The sequence below is a fragment of the Macrobrachium nipponense genome, chromosome 5 (genome assembly GCF_015104395.2).
Source record: "Macrobrachium nipponense isolate FS-2020 chromosome 5, ASM1510439v2, whole genome shotgun sequence".
NCBI lineage: Eukaryota > Metazoa > Arthropoda > Malacostraca > Decapoda > Palaemonidae > Macrobrachium > Macrobrachium nipponense.
Window position 1 is genome coordinate 52,268,792 of NC_061107.1, and position 19,328 is coordinate 52,288,119.

The 19,328-nt window shown below is 34.9% G+C and overlaps 1 protein-coding gene across 1 annotated transcript in view; it reads right to left on the minus strand.

The window, feature by feature from the left end:
• Positions 1 to 6,198: 6,198 nt before the first annotated feature.
• The window catches only part of LOC135215299 (ADP-ribose glycohydrolase OARD1-like), a 333,995-nt gene continuing 320,865 nt past the window's right edge, over positions 6,199 to 19,328 (minus strand). The window contains exon 5 of the mRNA XM_064249856.1: positions 6,199 to 18,854. Within this exon, the coding sequence (XP_064105926.1) occupies positions 18,648 to 18,854 (207 nt within the window). The 3' untranslated portion in view covers positions 6,199 to 18,647. The remainder of the gene's footprint in view (positions 18,855 to 19,328) is intronic.

Here is a 19,328-nt window from a genome sequence, read left to right on the forward strand (position 1 = left end):
CAACTCGGACAACACCACAGCTCTGGCATACATCAGGAAACAGGGGGGGACGCACTCCTTCTCCCTGTACGAAACAGCAAGAGATCTTTTGCTATGGGCCGAGGTAAGGGGTGTCAGGCTCCTCACCAGATTCGTACAGGGAGAAAGGAATGTAAGGGCAGACCACCTCAGCAGAAAAGATCAGGTCCTCCCGACGGAATGGACTCTTCATCAAGATGTTTGCCAGAGCCTGTGGGGCAGGCCCCATCTAGACCTCTTCGCCACCTCCAGGAATGAGAGACTAGACCTGTATTGCTCTCCAATATCGGATCCGAGGGCAGTAGTAGTGGATGCCCTTCTGCTGGACTGGAAGGGTCTAGATATGTACGCTTTTCCTCCCTTCAAGATCCTGGGAGAGACACTAAAGAAGTTCGCCGCGTCGGATTCAGCAAGAATGACTCTGATTGCTCCGTTCTGGCCTGCCCAAGACTGGTTCACAGAGGTACTGGAATGGATGGTGGACTTTCCAAGATCCCTTCCACCAAGGAAGGATTTGCTCAGACAACCCCACTTCGACAGGTATCACAAAAACCTCCCCGCTCTCAGTCTGACTGGCTTCAGACTGTCCAAAGTCTCGTCAGAGCGAAGGGATTTTCGTCTAAAGCTGCAAAAGCTATTGCCAGAGCAAGGAGATCTTCCACCTTGCGAGTATACCCTACAAAGTGGGATGTCTTTCGTCGATGGTGCAGGAATAAGAGTTTCCTCTTCCAGTACCTCAGGTCTTTCGAAACCACGAAGAAAGGGTCCTCGAGAACACCCAGTTGGAATCTCGACGTGGTTCTGCAATTTTTGAGGTCTTCAAGATTTGAACCTCCTCATTCAGCTTCCTTTAGGGACCTAACCAAGAAGTCCCTTTTCCTCATGGCTTTGGCATCCGCCAAGAGGATGAGTGAACTTCAAGCCATAGAAGGAAAGGTAGGCTTCAAAGATCAGTCCGTGGTTTGTTCTTAGCTAAGAATGAAAATCCTTCGAACCCATGGCCCAGGAGTTTTGAGGTTCGAGGTTTATCTGCTCTAGTAGGGGAAGAGGCAGAGAGGGCTCTTTGCCCTGTAAGAAGCCTAAGTATTACCTCAGAAGAAAGAAACAACTTAAGGGCAATACGGACGTCCTCTGGTGTTCTGTGAGGGACCTCAGTAGGCCCTTGTCTAAGAATGCTCTGGCATTCTTCTTGAGAAGCCTAGTTAAGGAAGCCCACGTAGCATGTGACGAGGACCAGTTCAAGCTCCTACGGTTAAGGGGGCCGGCCGGCTAATGCCCTTTTTTAAGGACAGGACTTTGATATTCATACCACTTAATAAGGTGACTTGGGACATCTCCAAACCGCATATGATTTTCGCCTCTGACCTTCGGTTTTGTGACGCCAGGGCGATTTATCCTGAAAATAACCATTTTTCAAATTCTATCTCCTCCCTTGATATTTAATATTAAGACCTGGGATTACTACCATATATAGACCTGATGTAGACCTCCAATCGAATGGAGAGTTTTTTTTCTAAAAGTCATTTTTTTGCTAGATATGAATTTTTCAATATGGTCAAAAAATAAACCCTATAAATCAGGAAAAAAAAATTTATAAAAAAAATACGAAACAAAAATTGGAAAAAAGGGGTCTATTTGATAGTTCTATTATGTCTTTCTGAGTTATATACCAAATTCCAATGTTATAGCTTTAAAACTAAGTGAGAAGATAGATTTTGAAGGTCAATAAGTATAGTTTTGAGATACGGGCGTTCAAAGTTTTCCTTCGTATTTCTCATAAACAGCAATATTAAATAAATAATGATTATTATGAATGTATATTTGTTTTTTGTGTATTAATAAACCAAAACTATTTTATTTATCAGAATTAATCATAAATGATGATCCCTTTGCTCATATATCGTAGCCTGGGGCACTGCTTGAGGCAAAATGGGGCACTCCTTCCTACGCAATTCTCTCTCTCCCCTTCACTAACTCTGCTTATTACAGCGAATTTTCTTCTTCTGTGTGTTAGCGAGATGTTTTCCTTGTATTTTCCTCTTTGGCATGATGAAATTCTTGCCCGAAACAAAGATAAACAAACGTAATTGCAAGAGAATGTCAAGAGGTGAAACTCGAAGCCGTACACTTTTTTTACAAAGACAATTTAATAAATCATGATTATTATGAATTTCATATTCCATATTGGGTATTAAAAAACCAAAACTTTGTTATTTATCATAAATGAAGATCTCTTTGCTCAAAGATCGTAGCCTTAGCACAGTGTGACGTGTGCTGTTAAGCAAGACGGGGGCGTTACTAAGCAACCCTCCCCTCTCTCTTCACTAACTACGCATATATTATGATATTCTGTAATAATACTTGAGCGATTTTTCTTCGTCTGTATGTTAGCGAGATGTTTCCCTTGTCTTTTCCTCATTGGCATGATGAAATTCTTGACGAAACATACATAAACATACTTGAAAGCAGGCGAATGTCAGACGTAAAATGGAACGTGTAGACTACTTGACGTCTGTCATCGCACTAAATCAGGACTGGACTTGGTAGCTTGAGCCTGAAGTCTCCTTCTCGACTCGGGGAATGTCTACAGATGCCATTTCTCCCAATTTCTTTGACAATAATTATCAAAATTTACGATAATAGAAGAAATATTGTATTTTCTTGTACGGATCAATGTTTTAGGCTTATTGAGTTACGTTAACTAATTACCCTGTAACTACGAAAGTAAGAGGAATTTTGACGAAATATTTCGTATACGTATTCTCAATTGCCATATGAAGCTCCATGAAATTTTTCATGACTTTGCATTTTTCGCCCTATACCTCCATATATAGAGGTTCCGGCCGGCCCCCTTAAGGCCCATTGCCACTTCTCTAGCCTTCAGCAAGAACATGTCGGTGCAAAACCTTATGAAGGCAACATTTTGGAGATGTAACTTGGTCTTCGCAAGCCACTACTTGAGAGACGTAAGGATCACGTATGATAAGTGCTTCGCCTTAGGACCCTACGTATCTGCGGATTTGGTGCTGGGGCAGGGAGCTGAAACGTATCCTTGTTAGTTTAGCTAATTTTTATCCTATTTGGTTTGTGTTTTTATGGTTGAATGAAAGAGGATGCGGGTAGGCATCTCTTTCGTGTCTTAGATCTAACACGGGTTAGATTGGTTAGGTGGTCTTGATTGTTTTGGCTCCTTGTGATAGTAGTGGACAGGTTCTGTCATGTAAGCGGGCGAACCCCTTTGACAAGATCCTACTTGGATTCTACCATGTAACTGGATGAGAAATCCCTTTGGTAGATCCAAAGAGTCTTTCAGCAACAGGTCACGCCCTCGCTGTAGCTCTTCAGGCAATGCAGACTCATAGACAGTATCCATGAAGTCTTCTGCCTAACCAGGTAAGAACCAAGGTTTTTATATCCTACAACATGTGTTGTTTCCCTTTTCTATATTGTTTAGCTGTCTCTTACCCTCCACCAAGGGTGTCAATCAGCTAAGTATATATCTGACAGGAAAGTTCATGTACAAAAATAATATTGTTATACAATAAAGTTTTGTACATACTTACCTGGCAGATATATACAATTAATGGCCCGCCCAGCCTCCCCTCAGGAGACAGGTGGAAGAGAAAATCTGATTAGAAAACGGGATTGGTTCATACACCTGCCTCCCAGCGGCAGGAAGGGTAGACCACCTGACCTACCTGTCGCGTGCATTGTGAGATTTGAAATTCTGTTGGGAACGTCGGAGACTATAGCTAAGTATATATCTGTCGGGTAAGTATGTACAAAACTTTATTGTATCATAACAATATCGTTTTACTTAACGCTCTCTTCACTTCCGTATCCTGTAAATTCATCCCCTCTCTCATTTTGTTTGTTTGTATGGTGTTTTTACGTTGCATGGAACCGGTGGTTATTCAGAAATGGGACCAACGGCTTTACGCTTTATGTGACTTCCGAATCACGTCGAGAATGAACTTCTTTCAGCAAAAATACACCTCTCTCACACCTCAATGGAATGACCGAGAATCGAACTCTCGGCCACCAGGCAGGCCAAGACCATACTGACCTTGCCACTGAGGTGCTCCTCTCTAATTTTCAGTATTTAAAAGTTGTTCAATATATTCTCTCTATCTCTTCTTAATGTCTGTCCTTAATGACACCCAATTTACCCCAAATCCTGTCTCTGCCTTTTCCTCAAGTTTGAAATCTTATGGTTATCTTTTTCTCTTTCTCTTGCTCCTAGTCAACTGCTCTGCTGTACTTCCAATAGCCAAACCTACCCTCCTCTTTGCATCTCTTTCCTCTTCTCTGTACCATTCCTGTGCATGCCTTACTTTCCAGCCCTTACATGCTTTTAATCCTGACACTTTGTAGGGCTAACCAAAAAGGTTTGTTCTTAGTAAATAGTACAGTATATGTGATTTTATTTAACAAAACTCCAAAATTTATATACGTATTGCATAAACTGAAAATGTTCAGATTCTGACAAGATTTCTTTCAATGATTCATTCCAATACGTACCTGCTATTCATTAGTTGTAAACATTAAATATGTGCAGTTTTAAGTGTTGTTCACATTCTCTGCATTAAGGATTTTGGTCATTTGAGTTATTAACCAATACCCATAGGTCAAATGAGTGACAACAAGCAAAGCATTACAGTTGCTTCAATAATGGCAATCTATTTAAAAGGAAGAACACTAAAATCTGTTTTGCTTTAGTTTTTCACTATCTGATTCATTACTCCACAAAGCCTGCCACTTATTAATTACTAACACTAATGGTTTCTAGAGATAGTAACAATAAATCAATAAAAAGAATGCAATACTTGTAATTATATTTTATCTATTTATAATTGTTGAAGCTCTGACTTCTTCATCAGTATCAATTCCCTTAATGAATCATGAAAAGTTGTCTATAAAATTTCATCATCTATACTGGCTGCACATAATTTGTGGAATGAGAAATTGATATGTTGGACAGATTTTTAAAGACATTTTTAAAGAACTTCTAAGGTGCTTCTAAAAGTCTGAAAATTACAAGTTTCTGTGGTAATCATTTTTGGTAATGTTAATTACTGACAGTAATTTTGTAAACTAAGTTGAACAGTGTCAGATGGCAAATTTACATACATCATTTATCAAATCTTAACATCTCCATCAGAAAAGTATAAAACAATAGCATTGGTACGTATTATACAGCACACAGACCACTGTTGTGAATAACAAAACTGTTAACTACAGATAAGACCAACTGTACACATCTTATGAGTGAAAAGATACTTTTACCTACTATTCTTAGGTATGCATACCACCAGGCTTTCAACTCTGCTGATCTTATTAAAGAGCTTGCTTCTCTAGGTAGTTTACAAGACTATGCATCACCTCTGATATTTCTGGCAATCAACTTTTTTTATTATCTACAGTAAACGAAAAAATTATCCCAACTAGGATTCACAAACACAAGTTTTGGTTTTTTCTCTTTCTTATTTACCCTTTTTCTTTATAGACTTAGGCTTTAAAGGTGACCTAACTGGTAAATTTCCTTTATCACGACAACAAAGTACTAGTACTTTCTGTACTTTGAATCATAGATATTACAAGTCCTTTTTCTTTTATAAGCTGTACACAAAGCTCTAGTCATCTCAACAAAGCATACTCAAAATACTTGCTTCATTTATAAAACTGATAACCAGCATCTCTGACTCATTATCAGTTCATGAAATGAATAAGCTTGCATAGTAACAGCATACGTCATTTTTGCCAAACACAAAAGCCAAGCCCAACAAGAACAACTATACGTACATCCCATTTCATGGGTCTACAAACATACTACTATACCATAAAAATAAGTAACAGGAAGAACTGTTAAATTTTCAAGCAGGCTTTTGCAAACAATTAATAATCAAAAGTTATGTTTGACAGGACTTCAAAACATAGGATTGTGCAATCTTTTTTTTTTTTTTTTTTTTTTACAATCTATTATTAAGATTAGCAGAGGACAAATACTTTGCCACAAAAGCCTGTCTCTTTTTTTATATTCCCTCATGTTTGTTGTGTAAATATTGGCTTGGAACTCAATTGCAAATGAATTCAGATTCAATATACATAAATTCTATAGTAACCCTTGTTTTACATAAATAAAAGGTAAGGATTGATCACTGAAATGGAGTCACCAATAACTGCATCATCAGAAAGATACTTTATTACTCTTTCAAAAGTTTCTGTTTCTCTTTTTGACAATAAATAGCAACATTTGGCACTTCATTTACTGTACATATGGTTCACAAATATATGATGTTATACAAAACTATAATTAGTCTAAAGAAAATCTATTCTCTTAAAAAGATGAAGTGGAAAAAATAAAAACACCAATATATAAAATAAGCTTATATATTGTTATCAAACAGTTACTTTCAGGCTACTATGTTGATAAACTACTGTATACTGTAATTATCTATTACAGTAAACAATTCCACATTATGACTTTTCTGATCTTAGAAATTCTACTGAAGCTATCCTTACTGAGTTCTTTCCAATTGTGTAAATCTAAAAAACTTCTTACACCTGATTACATTATCCATTGGAAATCTAATTTGATTATGGTATCATTTGATATCACAGTAAATTTCCCAAAAAATAAAAGTTCAAAATAAATTTGGAATGTAAAATTTACTTTTTTACAACACTTAAAAACATCTATCAATACAGTTAGAGCAAAATAACATGATGTCACCAGCCACTAAAGGATTGTTTTCTAGAAGTTATTTGACAAACAAACCATACACTTGCTATTCACACTAAATATATTCATTTTGCAATTTGGTTCTAAATATCAGACAATCCTTGTAATCTACATACAATATTTGTTTTAAAAATAAACATTTACACAAGTTTATGCACATACAAGCTTCTCTAAAAGGAAGGTACTGTATTGGTTTGTCACTTGCTAATATTTCATGTCTTCAAAAGACATGTTAAACAGCTCTCAAGACTAACGGAAAACTGCAGTGTAGTCTACTGATAATGCTCAAGAGAAAACAATTGATGCATCTTTTTATTTGGTAGATCAAAACTCTCAGGTGGGGTTTGGATTTATATGATTACCAACCATTTATTTCAAGTCTCCCATTTTCAGGACTATATTAAAGGATGCTGTTTTTGCTTTACTGAGCTTTCAATGACCAACAGTACAAAATTAAGTTCATTTCTAATAACAGCTCTTTCAACAGACTGCAAATAGCAGTTTCCCGCCACTGTCAGAGACTGGCATCTGTGCCCACTGTTCACTGGTAAGCGTAATGTGCGAAGAATTAGGTAGCAGAGCACCAAAGGCGCCTACTCACTTCTGTACTTTGATCAGTTTTGGTAACATTAATGGGTAACAGTAATAATAATGCAAGTCCCATTCACAATTACCTCATCCAAGCTATAACATGTTTAACCTACTTTAGTAATTCTGATTCCTTTGTGAAAGGACTTTCCACCTCATTTTTCTAAAAGTTTAACAAGTAACTGAATACAATGACCAAAAATTAAATTTTCATTAAAAAAAAAGACATTTAAGATTATAACACACACAATGAGCATAATTTTTTTTTAAATGCACTTATACGGAAAATTCTAACAAAATAAGCAGAAATAAAAGTCCATAGTTGTAATTAGCTTAAATATACTAAGGTGTTAATAATAGAACTTAAAAAGTACATGTCTACAAACAAACTGAAGATATCTAACCCTGAGGCAGCATGCAAATTCAACATTTGGTTAAATAATCCTTTGTAGATGGTATAAAATTAAACTATTATTTTGGCATTCATTGAATTAAAACATGCACTTAATAGCAAATTGGATCTTTACAAAAAAAATTAACTATGATAACCGGAAAAATATTTGGGATTAATAATATAAAGAAAAGCAATGTTACCAATAATCCAGACAAACAGATAACTACCTTCCACAAACTCAAACTTTAATAGCATTTGGTTCTACAAATACACACCTTTCTTTGTGCTTAAACATCATCATTTGCAGAGTGACCAGCCTGCCATATAATGGACTCATTCTTGAAAAATTATTAATCATGACTTGTTTGGTCTCAAAACTAACAAGGTATCTGATGATCTTGATAGCTGAAGTACACCAACTCCCTGTCACTCCGACCCTGACAAGCTGAAGCACTCCCGCTAATGTAAAAGGATTATGTTTATGAAAAAAAAAATTCTAATATTTTGCTAAATAAAAAGACAAAGCTCTCACTTTAACTTTACTCAGTCATAGGAAAAGCGTTCTAACTATGTATATATATAAAACTTTGGTAATGGAAACCAGTAACTTTATCCCTTTGAGGATTTGGAGGGTTGAACACACCCTTCACTGAGCAAAAATATTTAATAGTAATTTTTGTTGATTGCTCTGGTGTCATGTTAAAGTTGAAGAGTTGCACTTAATCAAGATTTGTTTATAAAAGCAGATTATAAAAGAAAAAACATTTTTAAAATCAATATCATTAGTAAAAGTTAGCCATGATGAAAAACTTTACTTAAAAAAAATTAATGATCAATGAGAAAAAAAAAAAAAAGATATCAAATTTGTGTTTACCCAGTGTTTGGCTAACTTTTACCAATGATATTGATTTTTAAAGATATTTTGGTTTTTATAAACATTTCTTAATAAAATGTTCTTCCAATGATATTTCTTATTATTTGAGCCACAAGTATATGTATATGTAAAATATACTTGAGTGGAGTATATTTGCCAAGCAGAATAACAGTGTACGTCACTTATTTAAACATTTTCCAGCAACCATACATGGCTTACTCAAATTTCATTGTTACAAAGTATTTTTATGATTTATGGCAAATTCATAAATTTTTTATGATTTATGGCAAATTTATTAAAAAATATATATAACTTTCAATGACGACTACAGTCGTCATCAGAATCTTAGAATTTGAAAAATGGATGACAACTACAATCGTCATCAGAATCTCATATGGTTAATAAAGACTTATGGCATACTCACACCAAGATATACTTGCCCAACATACTAAAATATCATTTATATCTATATGAAGGGACTTAGGATCTGATTTTGCCAAATATCATGGGCAAACTTTATTCAGACTAGCATGCCCTTAAATTGTTCAGGTGTACAAAGAGTTAAGACATTTCTCAATTAAATGCTTGGCAAACATGCTGAAATATTAGATACATCTGTCTATGTGGGAATTAGGATTTAATATTGCCAAAATTCAACATCAAGTAGAACTTTGCTAAGGTTTGTTTAGAATAGCAAACCTTCACTCTGTTCGAGGTGTAAGAGAGGAGTTACTATGAGAAAACTGATGATGATGGAACTAACCTGCCTATCCACAATCACTGGCCATATCAAACAAGTGCCCTTCAAACGATAAAGACAGTCTCAAGATAAATACTTGAAAGTTTATGGACATCTCCAATACCCTACATCAATAATTTGTGTATCAAAGAAATACTTCTTATATTGCACTGATGCAGATAAAGCACTTGATTTTGAACACTGACCTTGAGAAGGTTGAAATCATGATCAGACACCAAGTTACATGCTCGAAGGATCACCAACTAATCAGTAGCTTGAGTAAAAATGACAAACGATACCAATGAAGAGGAGGGCCCATAACAGGCATGTTAATTACTCATCTTTAGTGAATGACTATGTATAACTCAGCTACTAGGTCACACTGAATGATGATGCATTATAAAATGTGAGGGCTTTCCTTTATGTGAATACAGTGCTAGGAAACAACCAAATGCTGTCAATTATTATAATAATGATCCAACAAAATGGTGTGAAAGAAGTATGCACGAGCAGTTTCAACTTTACAATGTTATTAATTACATATTAAAAATTTTTAATAACATAAAACTAAATGATTACTGTAACAGAATAAAAATCACTGAGTAAATTAAAGAAACTGGGGAGGTTCATCAATGAAAAACTAGTACAAAATGTTTCAACCATGATGAATAAAATACAGGATGAGAGGATTGTGGAAATATCACTCAAGTTGTAAACACCATCAGTAAAACTTAGGATCCAGAATGAGGATATCTGAAGAAATAATACTAAATTAAAATAAGATCTGGAATTGAAAAATGGCAGTGCATCAAAAATAATTCAAGTATTGTTAGAGCTTTTGTGAAAAAGTTATAACAACAGACTGCTCAAAATAAAAATTTTAAGTGAAACTCTAATTATGAACTTAACATAAAAAGGAACAGTAACTACTGCACTTAAATTGGACATACCGAGGAATAAAAAAAAAACCTATCTGGAAATTGGGTTAAAAAGACATGTGATACAGCCTTATCAATTTTGGTGACAGGCTATAAAGTGATTTTAATTTGACAATTACAGGAGAAAATCCAAGGTTGAAAATAAAATATTATGAAAAAGTAAAAGAGAAAGGACAAAATGCAAACGCAAACTCGATAACAAAAACCTTCTCTTGGAAGAAAACCTAACAAGTTAACTACTGAAAATTCAAACATCTCAATTATTTCCAGCTCTGCACAGCACATATCTCTTAGTGACTTCCCAAATTGACGGTAAGTGACTGGTAAAGTAAAATTTATACATGGGAAAACTATACACTGTTCTTAACAAAATTTACAAATTATCAAAAAAATTTAAAAACTAAAACCCTGCTTAATGAAAGCATATAAATCTGGAATGCAATGGAAATCTCACTAACAGGAATATAAAAAATAAACACAAAACTCAAATGTTTAAAACTAAAAAAATTAAAAAATACAATTTCATTTAATGAAATATAAAAAATGAGCTCGCTTGCCAGGAATCTATTTAAAAATGAAAATTTCGTAGTTTTTAAAAATGGCCTCAATAAAAAAAAAAGGAAATGTATCACTACCTAAGATGAACATCAAACCCATTTGCTATTTTGCAATTTACAATAAAAAACTAAAATCAAAATGACCTCATACAAACTATCTAATTTGGTATCCTCATACTTGGCCATAGACTCCATGAACTACCAACACCTAATACACGTTACCAGTTCTTTAAAACGAGACTCATATTGGAGAATATTCATGAAAAAATATAGACTTTGTCATTAGTTAACAGCATTTGATTATGATCAAAAATGAAAAGCACATCAGTTATTTAATCACAGTATAGAAATGCAAGCAGCGTATTCAGAATGATGCAAAAAATGCAATTGTGCTACCTAAAAACTTAGTATCACAACTACACAATATACCAAATGCACCACAAACAGCAAATGTTTAGTCGTATACATGAAGTTCCATTCAAGCTACACTTGGAAGTCAATATAATTATACAGTACAGTACCTTGAAACTGAATGGAAATAATGAACTGAAAATGGATTCTGTGACAATAAATCAAATCAAAATGCATCAAGCTACCCATCCACAAAGCAACAAGTTGCATGGGTCATTCTACACAAGCTGGAGGACAAACACTTACATGACAGTCTGATCTGGCAAATGTATGATATCAAGGAACCACCAAATACATATCTTATTGCGGAAAATCTTAAAAACATTTTTTACACATTATTCCCCCCCTCTGTACCTACTTAATACTAGAGTTGTAGTTAAAATGGCCAACTGCTGTGTACAAAAAGTTTTCTTTAAGTTTTGCTTTCATTTACCTACCATTCTGCTTTAATTTTGATATAGTAACCACTCAAAAATATATAAGGATATAACTCATCTTACATTATTGGCCCACCATCAATACTATGAAGGCAGAGAAGTTGTTCAAACTTCCCTGTGTAATAAATACCATATGACTTAGCATAGCAGGATTTCCTTCTTGTTATATACAGAGCTTTGTTATGCAATACCAAATAAAACAATTGCAAAAATATCAATGAAAATTTTCACCTGAATGACATCTGGTAATTGTTAGAGAGAGAAATCATACCTATGCAACAAAATACTTTCCTAACTGACATCCATACAATGGTTCACATATTCCAAACAATTCTCACAGACCTCTCATTTTAATGAAAAAGATGTTTAAAACATTCACTTTTCAAAAATAAAATGTTATTACTTTTACTTATGCCAGTATGGCTGATCAAAAGTAGTAGACTAAGGGTCAAACTGCTAATAATGATAATTCATGGAGAAGATGAGACTTCCATCAATTGGAGAAGCCTCACCACTCACTTTACTTAGTCAGCATCGTATCTGTATCTGTCAAGTAGAAGGGATGCTATAAAAAGTCTTTATGAAACAAAAAAAGATTTTAAATAAGCTGCATGTAACACTTTACAAACTAACCCATTTACTAAAGCTACATAACTATTTAAGAGGGGCAATAAACTAAATCCTCAGCTCTTACAGGATGTTCCCTACATTATTTCATCATTATGATTAACATTTTTAAATCAACCTTTCCCCTTTAAAGTTTTAGTGTGGAATAAAACACTCAATTCTCTTTGGTTTTGTTCTTTCTGCCTAAATTCCATCTAGGAATTACCTATGAACTTTTTCCTTGATTTCCTAGAGCTCTGTCCTCCTACCCTTGCATTTACTATCTTCATGACTAACTGTTCTTCACCCCTTATATCATATCCAAACCATCTGTCTTTGAAATATGAAGTCTTTTTGAAGCTGTTCATTATTTATCAGCCATTATTAAATTTTTGGTGATATTCATGGGGCTGAGAGGAAAGTAGTTATCAAATAATTCAATGGTTTATGGTTTATTTGAAACAAATTTCACTTCATAAACCTAACTTAGCTTCACCACAAGCCCATTCATAATTAATATATTCAAAGTTGGAGGTATAGATGCATTCCCCAAGTAAAGGGTCTACCAGAGTGCTTGGGGGACTGTAAGAAGTCAAAAAGGTATAGAGTAAGGCATTTTATCTGTTATGTCTTTCAGAACTGGAAAAGAACAACCACCTTCAGCCAAATCTCAAAATCACATCTTTCAACAAGCCAATGAATGAGTCATGGAGACAGGAATGATGGGTTTACATCTCTTCTCCTAAAGGAACGATGGGCTGTGTGACAACCTATATGAGCAAGTGCAAGTCCAACCATTTGTTTTAAGAATGATAATGAGTAATGTGTTCCATCTATGTGTTACAGATTAAAAGGAGTTATAGGTTCTCATAGCAAGTTTTAATTTGACAAACAAAACCAATGGAAGTTTGAAGAAACTACTGTAAGCTCAAAATGAGACTAAATCTATAAAGTTTCTATTTCCTTTGACCCAAGGGCGAAGTGCTATATAAAGCCACTACTTGACTTGTTCTCTATAGATTGACGTTGATGGCTCTCACAGGGCAGTGCAAGCAATCCTGTCCTTCGGTGACAGACGCCAAAGAGATGGATGGTAAAATGTGATGTGAAAAGATTCTAGCTGCCATAAGTCTGGATCTTCAAGCAAAACAAGACATAAATGACATATCCATAATGGCTATTTTTGGCCCGTATGACATTTTTAAACAGTGCGAGTCTTGTAAATCCATCAATTGGTAAACTTTCATTCAAGAGAAGGAGAATTATTAAGTATTTTCATCAGATCACTGATTTAGCTCTCACTGGGCTCTTCAGGAGGATTTGTCTTCATTAACAATTATGTTTACATTTTATCTAATAAATTTAAGCTTCCTAAACTTTGTTTTAGCGAGTAGTGCCGACCAGACAAGCATTCTAAAACCTCAGCAAATAAGTACTACACCATTTTGCCTGAGTGACAGAATCTAAAAGTTGTAATTCAGACATAATGATGAAGAATATTGACATCCTTGGAGAAAGCAACATGCATAATTGCATGGAAAATTTCTTCCAAGGAAAGACACTTAAAGGAGTGGCTACCAACAAGGACTGTTAACTCAAAAATCTTCCTGGCTGTACCTTAGAAACACCAAAAGTCTTTGTCTAACCTGTGGCTGTGAGACCTCATTTCTTTCCTCAAATTGTTAACCAATACCTGCGCTGCTCAAAACAAAACAAGGCACTAACCTCCCCCCACACAAACTGATTGACTGACAGTTGACACCAAGTCCCAGAATGAGTGCCATTCTGGGTCCAAAAGTATGCTACCAATGAAGAAGTGTTCAAGTATATCTTATTCTAGATCTTCCTCCTAAGAACCAACAGAGATTGAAGGCTAAGAGTCTATATCAGAGAGATGTGCTGTTTTTTTGTCTTATTGTTTGTCACCTGCTACAAGACACAAGCTCCCTGGCCTTTAATGAATGAGTCCAGAAATTGAACATCTCTATTGCAAAGCAGAGTGGGAAGATTCCTAAAGTGGAAGATCAGTCCTGTTGTTATGAAGGCACTAAAAACATCTGATGCTATAACCGGGCAATCTTCTGTCAGATTTACTAGCTAATATGTACTTCTATGGGGATGACTAAAAGGTAATCATAACTCAAGGTGATACAAGTGCAACCATATATTCCAATGAACCAAGGTGCCCCATCTGGGCCTGGTACCACGCAACTAGACAAATAAATATACTTCAGCATTGATATATTCAGTTATTTGGTCCTTCTAAATAATATATAAATTCAACTTCTTCAGATAGCAATGAATTTTAAGTGCAAGCAGAACCTAATGAAGACCAGAAGGAATTTCAATAATTTTCTTACTAATAAGCAAGTATTAATAAAATATGTATCCAAGTTCTCCTGGAAACACATACCATCACAAGGTCAGTCAATGACTATCTTTACAAATCATCTCAATCTGATGTTTACATACTGTCACTGAAGTTATAGATTCATAAGAATGTACATTACTGACACTGAATGTAGCATAGCCTCCAAATCAAATTTCATGATGAATTCAAAATTCTTTTTGGAATAAGGCAAATCAGATATTATTAATTGTTGAACCACACCTATGAGTTAACATATTAGACTTTTTAAATACATTGCAGCTTCTTAAAAATTTAATGCATGAATTAACTGAATGTTATTAAAATTCTGTCAAAACGTCTATCAAATATTTGTTTCTAATAGTAATACATGCTGCTGATGGAAAGTCAGACCATCACCAGAGATGTTGACTGAAAGGGTCAAAGAGAGCATAATATTACCTCAACATGGCCTTCTTTTTGGAGTGACGAACGCTGCAATCCAAAAGCTGGTTCAATTCTAAGTAATTAAGACCAGATTCATTTCTCTAAAAATTCTGCCATTTATTATAGATAGATGAAAGGTTTAAGAGATATTAAAAATTGCTGATAACTTTGGCTGCAGTATCAGCATCCTCATTCCTTTAATGCCTGAAAATGAAATACATTGGACAATAATGGAAGCTATTTGCCAGGCCATGATTTAGTCCAAATATCAGTGACTGGAGTTTAACACTATGAGTGATGGAAATAACAGACTACTCAATACATAGAAAGTCTTGTTTCTTAACCACATGAAGCCTCTAATAACCAGGAAAAACAACCTTACATCTCAAATCTTTAAATGATTTGCGGGCTCTTCTTGGACTCCTAAATCTGTTTCCTGATGAGTGCATCAACAAATGCAGAGAAAACAAGGAATCAATGCTACTCCTGGAATTCTTTAACATTTCCCTCAAGGGTAGAATCTACCTGGATGTGTCTAATGATATTGGCAGTTGGTTTTGCCTCTCATGATCTGGGTAAAAGTTTAAACAATTCCTTATCAATACCTGCAGTTAACTTTGTAGTTCGACAGGGTCCTTGTTTGTCTATCCTTAGATCCAGTCTTGCTAACAAATAAGTCTTCCCCTAGCTCCATTTGATGACTGATAATTGAATGACTTAGTCTTTGGCAGTTATTGAATGAACGGGGCATCCCTGCCCTGAGCTGCAATTGTATTTATAATAAATGGATCACTTTTGACTGTGAGTGGCTGGTTCAAACTAGTAGGGCTTCGTAACTATACTTCAGTTTGTTGGTCCACTTCCAGGTTTTTCATATTGGTCTTGACTGATACTGCTCTATGTGGGTCTGTTGTAACTGACCAAAGATTAACCCACTTCTATTATGGCCACTCAATTTCTGCCAGCCACACTTGTGATGCTTTGGGTGCCAGTCACTATTTTCATTACCTCTCGATCATGCCTTTTCTTTGACTTTGTATACTTAGAAAAAGAAAGGTGAAATATTTCTTTTCCTCCTTTGGGGTTCTGCCAACAGGTTTCCCTGTCATTTCTCTGGTTGAAGCTGCGAATGTCCTCTGTGAGCAAGAATGGTGAACTTATGCCACTGTTGTGAATATCATTATTCAGTTTCAGGAGCCTGTCTTGTTTCTCACATCTGACCACCTTGCCATAGCCTATGCAATCAACACTCAAATTGTCAACATCTTAGGTACCTGTTATGATAAGACTAATTTTGGATGGACAGGAGAACCAGGCATAAAGAATGACTGATCTCTTGGATAAAAATCCAAAATCAGAGATTCCAAAACCTCAAAATCTTCCCCTTACTTCTTGAATAAGTACTTTTCATTTCACATGCAAAATCAGAAAAAAATGGCCAATGATAAGGAAATAAGTTAAGTTTAATGTAGCATGAAGAAGAGCACCAGACAAACGAGAGAGGTGGGAATACACATAGAGGGGACCCTTGCCTGCAATCTCAATAGTGCTTGCTGCTTCTGATTCAGAATCAAAGTTTTAACTCAAGACAAAATCAGCTAAAAAAAAGTACTTGCAACGTAATATAGAGTATTTGTTCTTCATAAAGATATTTAAAAAAAATTTTATTCTTGACAGCTGCTACCAACCCCCATATTAATAAAATGATATGGGAAATTCACAATCCTTGAAATCTTTCTCAGAATAACCATAATCAGACAAGATTCAGTTTATCTGGAGTCAAATCAGAGAATAAGAAACTAAGCACACTTTCATGGAAATCAACAAAATCCACAAGAGAAAGCCATTCTACATGCACTACATGGAACATATATGCAATATCTGAAAAACAGTTCATCTAAATGGAAAGGAATCTCCAAATTATATGTACTAGTATGACAAAAGCAATTGTTAACGTATACTTCTATTCAAAACAATAATAAAATGGGTTTCATGAAACTAATACAGGGAGGAAAAAGATTCAATACAATGGCCTCCATGAAAATAATGCTGGGAGGAGAAAGATCCTAAAGGCACTTCTTCAATGGGAATATTGTTACAGCTATTACTCTAAATCACAAGACAACAGAGTAAATCAACATAATAGGCAATGTTTAATATTGCTACAAAAATAACATTTACTTCTGATCATGATCAAACAATAATTAAGGACATTAAGTTCACATTGCTCAAACCAGCATGAACTGAGCTAAATATATCTTTAGTTTCTTCCAAGGAAAATACAGCTTGAGTCTAATGATAATGGCTTACAATAAACAAATGCATAATAAATACATGTCACAGGGTTTCCAGATGTGTTCCAATAGGTGCAATTAATGTTATCAATCAAGCAATGCAAATAAACTTCCACATCATGAGCTTTTCTTACTTTTAAACTCCACCACTGCAGTTGCCAACTACACAATATGATATTATACAGAAAGAGGGTAGGCCAAAGCTGGGAATAAGAATAAGGAAGTATATTACAGTAGTTTTGCTAGTTAAACATTGTTGAAATATACTTTAAATTAGCTGACTATAGCTTGTAAAATGTCTTTTCTTTCCATTATGATAATCATCATCGTCATTATCATCATCAATATTATTATTATTATTAGATTATCATTATTATTATTATTATCATTATTATCTGCAAAATTATGAATATATCCTATGAATAAAAATTTACAGAGACTGACACAGAATGATCAGGGCCCTATACCAAAAGTAAGTCCTTATCACTGGACTCGAGTATAAACAAACCCTGGCAATTCCTTACAGACCCTAGAGCACAACACAGCCTTTCAAGACTTTCAGGAGAACACACTAGTAATGAATTTCAAAATTACAAAAGAAAAAAAAAAAAAAAAAAAACATAAATTACAAAAAGATGCTAAAATTTCCTAATGCTCATAAAGTCAGCAAAATCTATCACACACTGCTAACCAATACACCAAGCTCTCTGTAAATACTTTCTGAGTTCTCTTACAAATACATATTTACAAAATTATTATTCTGGTGTCACTAATGCCACTGCCAAAGGCCTTACCTACAAGGAGAGCACTTCTCCTCAAGTACCAACAACTACACACCACTGAAATGACTCAACAATTTTTCCAATGGTCATAATGCCCAATAAAATCCTGCATAGCTGCCTGTACCAAAAGTTGTTGTCACAAACACCTTACTTTATAAACCAGTAATGGCTACTGTAACAACCATCACTGCTTTAAGACAATTAAAGCTTCTGTTTCCCCAGATCATCTCTTGCAATGAATATTCTTCATGACTTAAACTCAAAGTTCTCATTATTTGTAGTTCCTTTAGCATTATCTCGAATGACAATACTATTGGGCCTTACAATAATCACACAAGGATATGCACAACTTCAAAATAAGCATACTACTAGCATACACACTTTGCATATGCACTCTTCTGATATACATTCACTTGTTAATTCATTCCTTTTCACTCAAAATTATCTTTACACACCTAATAAATATGTATAGATCAGATATAATAGACACTCAATTTGATATCCGTATCTTTAAAAACATCAGTGAGGATCTCTCGGACTCGGTCCCAAACTAAACCATCAAGACCACAACCAATACGAGGCATTGCAATTGCTGAAACATTATGTTGTAGGGCATGGCGTTTCATTGCCTGTAGGGAGGACCTCATACTCAGGTAGGTAGGTTTGTGCCAGTAACGTTCCTATAATATATAAAAAATATTTAAGGCTACAATTCTTATAATATAATATATATATAAAATAATATTTAAGGCTAAAATTTCACATTTTAAGATTTACATTACTATTAGCATAAAAAAACCTTTAAAATGAGAGAGTGTATGAAAAGATGAAAATTTTTCAACCAAAAAATTTCATGTTTCTCAGATAAAAACAACTGCCTTACTAAAACAAGGTTTTAATGTAGGAAAAACTTATTCTTAGTAGTTGCTGTTGAGGCCTCAAAGGAGTTACCCTCAATGGTGTGTGCCAGTGCCCCATGGTGACTAGACTAACATCAAAGGTAGCCTTGTCTGGTAGCCAGGTATTATGCCATAATGATAAACAATATGACATGTGATAAGAGTATAATGGACTCAAAGACAAGAGGGCATTTTGTCTTGTCTTCACTGAAGCTGTACCCAGTTTCCTACGTCAAAACTGCTTTAGTAGTGACT